The sequence below is a fragment of the Chelonia mydas genome, chromosome 6 (genome assembly GCF_015237465.2).
Source record: "Chelonia mydas isolate rCheMyd1 chromosome 6, rCheMyd1.pri.v2, whole genome shotgun sequence".
In the NCBI taxonomy this organism is placed as follows: domain Eukaryota; kingdom Metazoa; phylum Chordata; order Testudines; family Cheloniidae; genus Chelonia; species Chelonia mydas.
This window is the reverse complement of record NC_051246.2, coordinates 113843549-113855613: the sequence shown is the minus strand read 5'-3', so window position 1 is coordinate 113855613 and position 12065 is coordinate 113843549. Positions and strand designations below refer to the sequence as shown.

Sequence of the window (12065 nt, the reverse complement as noted above, 5' to 3'; positions counted from 1 at the left end):
ACAGCCCATCTCCCTTTGAAACCCCTCTTTATAATGCGCATGATAATCAAGGTGGGTCACCTCCAGCACTAATCCAGGTTTTCTCACCCCCCCCCCACACCCCCCCCTTTTTTTTTTCCAAAAACCACACACACAAACTCATTCTCCTGCTGGCAACAGCTCATCTTACAATGTGCACAGCAATAATCCAAGTCTAACCAGAACGTCTTGGGGGGGGTTTTTGCAGGAAAAAAACAAGGGGAGATAGGCTACCTTGCATAATGACTTAGCCACTCCCAGTCTCTATTCAAGCCCAAATTAATAGTATCCAATTTGCAAATGAATTCCAATTCAGCAGTTTCTCGCTGGAGTCTGGATTTGAAGTTTTTTTGCTTTAAGATAGCGACCCTCATGTCTGTGATTGCGTGACCAGAGAGATTGAAGTGTTCTCCGACTGGTTTATGAATGTTATAATTCTTGACATCTCATTTGTGTCCATTTATTCTTTTACGTAGAGACTGTCCAGTTTGACCAATGTACATGGCAGAGGGGCATTGCTGGCACATGATGGCATATATCACATTGGTGGATGTGCAGGTGAACGAGCCTCTGATAGTGTGGCTGATGTTGTTAGGCCCTGTGATGGTGTCCCCTGAATAGATATGTGGGCACAGTTGGCAACGGGCTTTGTTGCAAGGATAGGTTCCTGGGCTAGTGGTTCTGTTGTGTGGTATGTGGTTGTTGGTGAGTATTCGCTTCAGGTTGGGGGGCTGTCTGTAGGCAAGGACTGGCCTTTCTCCCAAGATTGGTGAGAGTGTTGGGTCATCCTTCAGGATACGTTGTAGATCCTTAATAATGCGTTGGAGGGGTTTTAGTTGGGGGCTGAAGGTGACGGCTAGTGGCGTTCTGTTATTTTCTTTGTTAGGCCTGTCCTGTAGTAGGTGACTTCTGGGAACTCTTCTGGCTCTATCAATCTGTTTCTTCACTTCCGCAGGTGGGTATTGTAGTTGTAAGAATGCTTGATAGAGATCTTGTAGGTGTTTGTCTCTGTCTGAGGGGTTGGAGCAAATGCGGTTGTATCGCAGAGCTTGGCTGTAGACGATGGATCGTGTGGTGTGGTCAGGGTGAAAGCTGGAGGCATGTAGGTAGGAATAGCGGTCAGTAGGTTTCCGGTATAGGGTGGTGTTGATGTGACCATCGTTTATTAGCACTGTAGTGTCCAGGAAGTGGATCTCTTGTGTGGACTGGACCAGGCTGAGGTTGATGGTGGGATGGAAATTGTTGAAATCATGGTGGAATTCCTCAAGGGCTTCTTTTCCATGGGTCCAGATGATGAAGATGTCATCAATATAGCGCAAGTAAAGTAGGGGCGTTAGGGGACGAGAGCTGAGGAAGCGTTGTTCTAAATCAGCCATAAAAATGTTGGCATACTGTGGGGCCATGCGGGTACCCATAGCAGTGCCGCTGATCTGAAGGTATACATTGTCCCCAAATGTAAAATAGTTATGGGTAAGGACAAAGTCACAAAGTTCAGCCACCAGGTTAGCCGTGACATTATCGGGGATAGTGTTCTTGATGGCTTGTAGTCCATCTTTGTGTGGAATGTTGGTGTAGAGGGCTTCTACATCCATAGTGGCCAGGATGGTGTTATCAGGAAGATCACCAATGGATTGTAGTTTCCTCAGGAAGTCAGTGGTGTCTCGAAGGTAGCTGGGAGTGCTGGTAGCGTAGGGCCTGAGGAGTGAGTCTACATAGCCGGACAATCATGCTGTCAGGGTGCCAATGCCTGAGATGATGGGGCGCCCAGGATTTCCAGGTTTATGGATCTTGGGTAGTAGATAGAATATCCCAGGTCGGGGTTCCAGGGGTGTGTCTGTGCGGATTTGATCTTGTGCTTTTTCAGGAAGTTTCTTGAGCAAATGCTGTAGATGCTTTTGGTAACTCTCAGTGGGATCAGAGGGTAATGGCTTGTAGAAAGTGGTGTTGGAGAGCTGCCGAGCAGCCTCTTGTTCATATTCCAACCTATTCATGATGACAACAGCACCTCCTTTGTCAGCCTTTTTGATTATGATGTCAGAGTTGTTTCTGAGGCTGTGGATGGCATTGTGTTCTGCACAGCTGAGGTTATGGGGCAAGTGATGCTGCTTTTCCACAATTTCAGCCCGTGCACGTCGGCGGAAGCACTCTATGTAGAAGTCCAGTCTGCTGTTTCGACCTTCAGGAGGAGTCCACCTAGAATCCTTCTTTTTGTAATGTTGGTAGGCAGGCCTCTGTGGATCATTATGTTGTTCAGAGGTATTTTGGAAATATTCCTTGAGTCGGAGACGTCGAAAATAGGATTCTAGGTCACCACAGAACTGTATCATGTTCGAGGGGGTGGAGGGGCAGAAGGAGAGACCCCGAGATAGGACAGCAGCTTCTGCTGGGCTGAGAGTATAGTTGGATAGATTAACAATATTGCTGGGTGGGTTGAGGGAACCATTGCTGTGGCCCCTTGTAGCCTGTAGTAGTTTAGAAAGTTTAGTGTCCTTTTTCTTTTGTAGAGAAGTAAAGTGTGCGTTGTAAATGGCTTGTCTAGTTTTAGTAAAATCCAGCCACGAGGAAGTTTGTGTGGAAGGTTGGTTTTTTATGAGAGTATCCATTTTTGAGAGCTCATTCTTAATCTTCCCCTGTTTGCTGTAGAGGATGTTGATCAGGTGATTCCGCAGTTTCTTTGAGAGCGTGTGGGACAAGCTGTCAGCATAGTCTGTGTGGTATGTAGATTGTAATGGATTTTTTACCTTCAGTCCTTTTGGTACGGTGTCCATCTGTTTGCATTTGGAAAGGAAGATGATGTCTGTCTGTATATGTACAAGTTTTTTCATGCAGTTGATAGATTTCCACTCCATGCGGCTAAATGCAGTGCCTTGCATAATGACAGGTTTCAGAGTAACAGCCGTGTTAGTCTGTATTCGTAAAAAGAAAAGGAGTACTTGTGGCACCTTAGAGACTAACCAGTTTATTTGAGCATGAGCTTTCGTGAGCTACAGCTCACTTCATCGGATGCATAGCATATCGTGGAAACTGCAGAAGACATTATATACACACAGAGACCATGAAACAAAACTTCCTCCCACCTCACTCCCCCGCTGGCAACAGCTTATCTAAAGGTTTCAGAGTAACAGCCGTGTTAGTCTGTATTCGTAAAAAGAAAAGGAGTACTTGTGGCACCTTAGAGACTAACCAGTTTATTTGAGCATGAGCCCTCGTGAGCCACAGCCCACCCCATCGGACGCACAGCACATCGCGGAAACCGCAGAAGGTCTTCTGCAGCTTCCACGACATGCCACGCACCCGACGAAGTGAGCTGCAGCCCACGAAAGCCCATGCTCAAATAAACCAGCTTATCTAAAGTGATCCTCAAGTAGAGCCATTTCCAGCACAAATCCAGGTTTTCTCACCCTTCCACCCCCCCCCACACACACACATACAAACTCACTCTACTGCTGGCAACAGCCCATCTCCCTTTGAAACCCCTCTTTATAATGCGCATGATAATCAAGGTGGGTCACCTCCAGCACTAATCCAGGTTTTCTCACCCCCCCCCACACCCCCCCCTTTTTTTTTTTCCAAAAACCACACACACAAACTCATTCTCCTGCTGGCAACAGCTCATCTTACAATGTGCACAGCAATAATCCAAGTCTAACCAGAACGTCTTGGGGGGGGTTTTTGCAGGAAAAAAACAAGGGGAGACAGGCTACCTTGCATAATGACTTAGCCACTCCCAGTCTCTATTCAAGCCCAAATTAATAGTATCCAATTTGCAAATCATAGAATCATAGAATATCAGGGTTGGAAGGGACCCCAGAAGGTCATCTAGTCCAACCCCCTGCTCAAAGCAGGACCAAGTCCCAGTTAAATCATCCCAGCCAGGGCTTTGTCAAGCCTGACCTTAAAAACCTCTAAGGAAGGAGATTCTACCACCTCCCTAGGTAACGCATTCCAGTGTTTCACCACCCTCTTAGTGAAAAAGTTTTTCCTAATATCCAATCTAAACCTCCCCCATTGCAACTTGAGACCATTACTCCTCGTTCTGTCATCTGCTACCATTGAGAACAGTCTAGAGCCATCCTCTTTGGAACCCCCTTTCAGGTAGTTGAAAGCAGCTATCAAATCCCCCCTCATTCTTCTCTTCTGCAGACTAAACAATCCCAGCTCCCTCAGCCTCTCCTCATAAGTCATGTGCTCTAGACCCCTAATCATTTTTGTTGCCCTTCGCTGGACTCTCTCCAATTTATCCACATCCTTCTTGTAGTGTGGGGCCCAAAACTGGACACAGTACTCCAGATGAGGCCTCACCAGTGTCGAATAGAGGGGAACGATCACGTCCCTCGATCTGCTCGCTATGCCCCTACTTATACATCCCAAAATGCCATTGGCCTTCTTGGCAACAAGGGCACACTGCTGACTCATATCCAGCTTCTCGTCTACTGTCACCCCTAGGTCCTTTTCCGCAGAACTGCTGCCTAGCCATTCGGTCCCTAGTCTGTAGCAGTGCATTGGATTCTTCCATCCTAAGTGCAGGACCCTGCACTTATCCTTATTGAACCTCATCAGATTTCTTTTGGCCCAATCCTCCAATTTGTCTAGGTCCTTCTGTATCCTATCCCTCCCCTCCAGCGTATCTACCACTCCTCCCAGTTTAGTATCATCCGCAAATTTGCTGAGAGTGCAATCCACACCATCCTCCAGATCATTTATGAAGATATTGAACAAAACGGGCCCCAGGACCGACCCCTGGGGCACGCCACTTGACACCGGCTGCCAACTAGACATGGAGCCATTGATCACTACCCGTTGAGCCCGACAATCTAGCCAGCTTTCTACCCACCTTATAGTGCATTCATCCAGCCCATACTTCCTTAACTTGCTGACAAGAATGCTGTGGGAGACCGTGTCAAAAGCTTTGCTAAAGTCAAGAAACAATACATCCACTGCTTTCCCTTCATCCACAGAACCAGTAATCTCATCATAAAAGGCGATTAGATTAGTCAGGCATGACCTTCCCTTGGTGAATCCATGCTGACTGTTCCTGATCACTTTCCTCTCCTCTAAGTGCTTCAGGATTGATTCTTTGAGGACCTGCTCCATGATTTTTCCAGGGACTGAGGTGAGGCTGACTGGCCTGTAGTTCCCAGGATCCTCCTCCTTCCCTTTTTTAAAGATGGGCACTACATTAGCCTTTTTCCAGTCATCCGGGACTTCCCCCGTTCGCCACGAGTTTTCAAAGATAATGGCCAAGGGCTCTGCAATCACAGCCGCCAATTCCTTCAGCACTCTCGGATGCAATTCGTCCGGCCCCATGGACTTGTGCACGTCCAGCTTTTCTAAATAGTCCCTAATCACCTCTATCTCTACAGAGGGCTGGCCATGAATTCCAATTCAGCAGTTTCTCGCTGGAGTCTGGATTTGAAGTTTTTTTGCTTTAAGATAGCGACCCTCATGTCTGTGATTGCGTGACCAGAGAGATTGAAGTGTTCTCCGACTGGTTTATGAATGTTATAATTCTTGACATCTGATTTGTGTCCATTTATTCTTTTACGTAGAGACTGTCCAGTTTGACCAATGTACATGGCAGAGGGGCATTGCTGGCACATGATGGCATATATCACATTGGTGGATGTGCAGGTGAACGAGCCTCTGATAGTGTGGCTGATGTTGTTAGGCCCTGTGATGGTGTCCCCTGAATAGATATGTGGGCACAGTTGGCAACGGGCTTTGTTGCAAGGATAGGTTCCTGGGCTAGTGGTTCTGTTGTGTGGTATGTGGTTGTTGGTGAGTATTCGCTTCAGGTTGGGGGGCTGTCTGTAGGCAAGGACTGGCCTTTCTCCCAAGATTGGTGAGAGTGTTGGGTCATCCTTCAGGATACATTGTAGATCCTTAATAATGCGTTGGAGGGGTTTTAGTTGGGGGCTGAAGGTGACGGCTAGTGGCGTTCTGTTATTTTCTTTGTTAGGCCTGTCCTGTAGTAGGTGACTTCTGGGAACTCTTCTGGCTCTATCAATCTGTTTCTTCACTTCCGCAGGTGGGTATTGGAGGTGGGTTCTGCACTTTTCTTGGTGGTGGGAGGCTAGGATGCCATACCTTGCCCCTGCTCTTGGGGTGCTGAGGGCCCCACTAGTGGCCCGGGAAGATGGTTGAAGAGGGAAGTGGGGAAAGGATCTGAGTTTGCTTCTCACTCTGAGCCCCCGCCACTCTCAAACGCTGTGGGTTTCTTACTCTCTTTCCCTTTGGGTAGGGTTACCCTCGGTCCTTGACACTGGGGGAGGGAGTCTCCCTGTTCTGTTGGGGCAGGATCTCCCTTCCTCCACTTCTCTGGTCTTTCAATTCTCAGCCACACACCTCTCAACTCTCTTTTTCCTTGCTCCCCCTGTCCGCCCGAAGCAGGGTTTTTTTATTAGGTTCCTGACAGGACCTTAATTGGCTACAGGTGCTAAAATTTACCTGTACTAACCTCCCCCAGTCTACAGGGAATCATGCCTTAATTAGCCTAGGGCTTACATAGCTCCCCTCTACCACTCTCCCATTGCTTCCCGGCCCTGCTGTATCACAAACTTTAGATAAGGATTCAGTCTGTAGATCCCCACAGATTGCCATGTAGTCCTTGAGTCACTAAGCGAATGGAACACTTCATCAGTTCTATTGCTAAAGAGCTCTATCCATTCAAAGGGCAGGTCCTCTAGGGTGGATTGCACCTCTTTCAGGATGCTGGATGCTAGCAGCTATGAGGACCTTCTAACAATGACAGTCATGGCTACTGACCTCATGGCCATGTCAGACACATCCATAGCCACTCATAAATGCCATTTTCATGGCCATCTGGCCCTCTTATGGTATCTTTTAGTTCCTCCCTATTCTCCTGTGGGATTCTGGCAGGAAGCGGGTGACTTTCTTAAGTGAGGAAGTTATACTTTGTGAACAGGACCTGATAGTTCACAGCATGGAGCTGTAACAAGGCAGTTTGAATCCTCATGGTTTAGAGTCCGCCACGCCACTACACTAAGCACCTCACCTAGTTATTGAAGGGGTACCAAATACTTTTCTTTTTTTAAAATGTACAATTCTGGGATTTGCAAAGAGGAAAAGAAGTTCTTAGAAGATCTGTGAAAAAAAAAAAAACCCAGAGTTTTGAAGCTCTGAAAAGAGTAGTGGATTGGATATTCACTGAGTTCCATCTTGCTGCCGCAGGCAGTAAGAACGAGCTGGGGGAGGGTCATCTGTCCTTTTATACCCTCACATGGGAGCACGATGGATCACAGGGTGTGCCACCAGAAACTGCTATTCAAAAGCCACTGTTACGTGCATGAGCCAAGTGTGCACCTACAGCGGGTTCCACACTGACACATACTTGAAGAAGAAACAAGGGTTATGATAGAAACTTCTTTTGGAAACCATCTAACGAGGATATTAACAATGAAATAAGTAGCTCAAACTAACATTGTACAGATTATATTTTAAGCAGCTACTATTAGCCCTGTTAACACTGTAGAGCTTCTACAAGGCTAAGTAAATACATCTTTATGTTTGCTAAATTTCATTGGAAGATCAGCCCTTTCATTAGAATACTAGAAAACATGATTACCTTAAATGCATCCACAAGTGCAATGCAGTCACTCTTACTATTTCCAGAAAAATTCATTTTGTTCCTGGGAATGCAAACAGAAAGGTATCACAAGATAAACAATGAATAAGTTTAAGGCTATTCTGTAAGGTTCTTATATTGCCCTCATCACAGTAGTATCTCAGTGCCCTCCAACAGTGCATTAAGCAACTGTCACATGTGGCTTGTTCTCTCTCATATTGTCACCCCACGGGATGAACTGTGTGTAGTATAGTGTTTTAGTAGGGTTTTTTTCCTAAAGAATGTGCACACTGCTATGTATTTATGTTAGAGAAGGCAAAGGATAAAGTGTGGCTTGCATTTAGAGCAGATGGGGTGGGGGGTGGAATTTAGTTCACATGGAAGTCCATTCCAGTGTTTCAGTCTGGTCCTGAGAAAGCTTGGTTTTCTGTACAGACTAGTTTTATTCTTATAGTAGAAAGGCAAAGTAATATGTTCTCAGCATTGTGATTGACAAGAAGAGATAAAACTCCCCACACCCTCTCCGCAAAGTCTAGAGGACAGTCTAGAAGACAAAATCCCAAGACTCCCTGGAGAAGCATCATGGCTGGCTAGGTATTTGTTTTAAAAACAAGAAGTTAAATATCTTGAAAATAAAATACCTGTATCCATCAAGATGCTGCCTGAAAGGCATTGCAAAAAAGTTCTTCAAAGAAAGTGCTGCAGCTGTAACAAAAATAGATGGAAATCAAGAGCTGCAACACATCCAGATGTAGTTTTATGACGATGGTTCTTAAATGTTTTTTGTTCCCTCACCTACCTATAATAAGGCATTCTTCTAAACATCCAAAGACATGGCCAAGAACTATTAGCTTTCCGAGCTGCTGGTCCACAGGCAATTGTGCCAATACTCTTCCCAAGAAGGTTAGCTCACCATCATAAGGATTTTCTTCTTCAGGAAGTGCACTAATTGCAAGTGCTCCCATCTTTATAAAAATTAATTATATGGTTAATAGTACGTCTCAACTTTGCCGACATCAAAGACCTCTGCATCAAAAAAAATAAAAATATCTGGCCTAGAACAAGAATTGAAATTAGTAGCAGAAACCACTATAGCTGCTTGGCGGAGAAAAAAGGTTGGGAAGCTTAAACCAAAATTTAAAAAGCCCACTTTTTTGCAGCTGAAACGTGTGTGGTAGAGATTGAAGATGCCAATGAACTACACTACTTTTAAACTGTTACTCCTACATTTGGGGGAAAGGAGGATATGTTTAATGTCACTAATGCTCCCACAGTGTTTGCAATCAGCAAGCACAAACCCTGTGCAGAGTTGCGCAATATCAGAACCATTCTCCGAGAATGGAAGAGGTGGACAGAACTTTGGCTTTTATTTATAAACAATTCTTACAGCACATGGCTTCGTTACTATTTCTTTCATACTTTCTTATTAAGGATGCTTGTCTACAAACAAGATTATTTCCCAAATAGTCATCTGTGCCTGCTCCTAAATGAAGCCGTAATCCTGTTGTAGCAACATTAAAATTGATGGTTGCAGAAATTATGTTAAAAAGGGGAGTGATGTCCCCCAATGGGGGGAAAAGATAAAGTGTTTCTAAACTGATAGGTTTGGTTTTTCTTGTTTTTGCTTTTTTTCAGTTTTCCATGAGGAGTCAGTACCTCTTTAAATGTCTTATTAGACACAAGTTCAGACTATTTACAGTATATTTAGACTATCTGGGCTTCAGCAAAACAATTAGGAGAAGTGCCTGTGGCATTACACCCCATATTCTTCTTACTAATATTATGATATAATTATGGCATAACTATGATGTATTTTATACAAGATAGGTCATATGAGATATAACTGAAAAGCTTATGATTCACTGAACATGATTATCCTATTTGTATGCAAGTATCATTTTGGTATCTGCAGTTAGGAATATTGTCTATGCATCTGTTATAAATGTGTTTACATCTGGGGAACGCCGACTAGACAGAAAGCAATCAGTCTAGATAGCTGCCTGGGAAGAGCCATCAGGGAAAACAATAGGTCTTAGAAGATGCTTATCTCCCACCACAGAGCCTGTTTGGGAAGTTTTCCTGAGGATGGTAAAAACAGTCTCTGACCCATGGCTGCTATTGCCCTACAGAGGTATGTGACCTAGTCACCTGGTACTGGACTCCATCACGGAATACCAGTGTTTTTCCACTGAAAGGCAGGGAACTAAAAAATTGGAGACAAAGGGTTCCCACCATATGCAAAAGCTATTGAAGGCAGGGGAGTGACACCAGGTTTGTTCTTCACTGACTCCCCACCCAAGAAAACTGCTGGAAATGCCTGAGAAACAAGGACTGAACTGGGGGAGAAGGGCTGAACCCAGGCTAGAGGGATTTCTAGTCTGTGAAAGGCATACCTGGTGCGGCTTGCCCTCAAGAATCTCTGTGAACTGCTCAAATCATCATTTAGAGTGAGAATTTGCTACTCATATCCAATTTCTTTAGTATATTAAGCTTAGATTGTGTTTTTTTAATTTGCTAGGTAATCTGCTTTGATCAGTTTGCTATCCCTTATAATCACTTAAAACCTCTCTTTTGTAGTTAATATGTTTATTTTTGCTTGGTCTAAAACCGGTGTGTGGAAATCATAACCCGGGGGGGCGGGGGGGAGGAGTTGTTGCATATCTTCCTCCACACTGAGGGAGGGGAGCAAATTTCACAAGCTTGTGCTGTACAGTTCCCTTGCAGTGCAAGACAGTATAATTTGGGGTTTACTCTCCAGAGGGGGGTGCACACCTTGGAAGCTAGTAAGTGCCCTAGCTAAATAGCCTTCCCATGTGGGCTGGTCAGAAAGCCTGTTTTCATGTTATTACAGCTAGATGTGTCCCTAACTGTGTGCTGAAGAAAGTGTGAAACTGGGAGCATGTCTGCAGCTTGTCACAGCATTACAGGGTGAGTGGGAGCCCAGACTGGTGGGTCAGGGTGCTCAGTGGTACCTCAGTCCCGGGGTGGGGGGGGTAGGAGACCCGTCACAGTGCCTACCTCTTTAAGTTGAAGAATGGTGCGCTCAATGTCACCTATACTGGGTGGAGATAGAGCTGTTGCCAATAAGGCTCTTGGCTCCCCCATGTCAAGCAATTTAACCTTTAAGACTGTACTTCCTAATGGGCAACGCTGAAAGGAAAAATAAATTTGGAAATGTTATCTTTCCACAAATGGCAGAAGTTAACTCACTTAACTTGCTATATGGAATGTTTCCTTTTATAAAAGCCACATTTTAGATACAGACCGCCAAATAAATCTATTCAATAACTGAACTGTATTTCCCACAGTTACGGATAGATTCTACTTTTAGCAGGCTACCAAACCATTCAAGATAACGTAGTTTTATTGACCTGATATGTCTTCCTCTACAAAGAGAAAATGGTTAACACATTATGTCTATTTTTCCAGTAGAAGTATCCTGAAAGTATTATTTTACCAGCTTCGTTCTATATTACTAAATATTAGTCAAATTACTCCAAAACGTCAACCATTTTTACACTCTCTGAACATGTGAATAACTTTCATAATTATACATTATCTTTAACAACAATGTAGCCACACTTACCACTTGCATCACTAAACATAGATAAAATCATATTACAAAAATTACATTTGAAAATAATTCTTACCAGCATCTCAGGTATTGCATTTTCCGGTATATAGTTTGTCCAGAAGTCCTTGTGTACAAGCCTATAACAGTACCCTTTGGAAACACGTCCAGCACGGCCTTTAAATAATACAGCAGATTAAGGCATGCTTTGGCAATGATTTGTAAACTGACAATCTCAGACTTAAACATGTTATACTAAAATTAAAAGATTCATTCACACACACTCCAAATATTTCACAACAAGACAATGTAGCAAAGGTAACAGACTTGAGTAAAACTCAAAGAAGAAAATTCAAACTGAAAATCCCATCTAAAGTCTAATTCCCCTTCCCCATCTTATGCAGCAACTGCAGAATGAACCCTATGAGATCCAAAGTCAGGATCTGGAAGATGGAAGTAAGGACAACTAGCGGTTAGTATGCTAGCCTGAAACTTGGGAGATTTGGACTGAATTTCTTGCTCTGTCACAGACTCGTGGAAGATGGGAAAATCACTTAGTCTCTGGCCTCAGCGCCTATCCATAAAATGGGAAAAAAATGTGCTTCCCTGCTCACCAGGGTGTTGCCAGGATAAATATATTAAAAAGTGTGTGGCAGTCTCAAATACTATGGTTGCTATAAATACCCACCTAACCCCTGAAGTGTATGAGCCGTACTGAGTACATCTATTTGTTTTGTATAGGAATATCTGGCTTCATATTATATCACTTTGTGGCAAAATGTGCACAAGTCCTGATCCTGCAGTGAGTAACCTGCAAAGCTCATTGCAGGATCAGCACCTTAGTCTAAGCTCTTTGGAGCTGGGACTTCTTAGGCACACTTCCTCTATTGT

The 12065-nt window shown here is 44.3% G+C and overlaps 1 protein-coding gene across 1 annotated transcript in view; it reads right to left on the bottom strand.

Moving 5' to 3' along the window:
* TDRD9 (tudor domain containing 9) overlaps positions 1-12065 on the bottom strand; it is a 149281-nt gene that overhangs the window by 53043 nt on the left and 84173 nt on the right. The window contains exons 14-18 of the mRNA XM_037901049.2: positions 11254-11351; positions 10622-10753; positions 8403-8568; positions 8245-8308; positions 7604-7667 (exon numbers count right to left, since the gene is read on the bottom strand). Of these exons, the coding sequence (XP_037756977.2) occupies positions 7604-7667; positions 8245-8308; positions 8403-8568; positions 10622-10753; positions 11254-11351 (524 nt within the window). The remainder of the gene's footprint in view (positions 1-7603; positions 7668-8244; positions 8309-8402; positions 8569-10621; positions 10754-11253; positions 11352-12065) is intronic.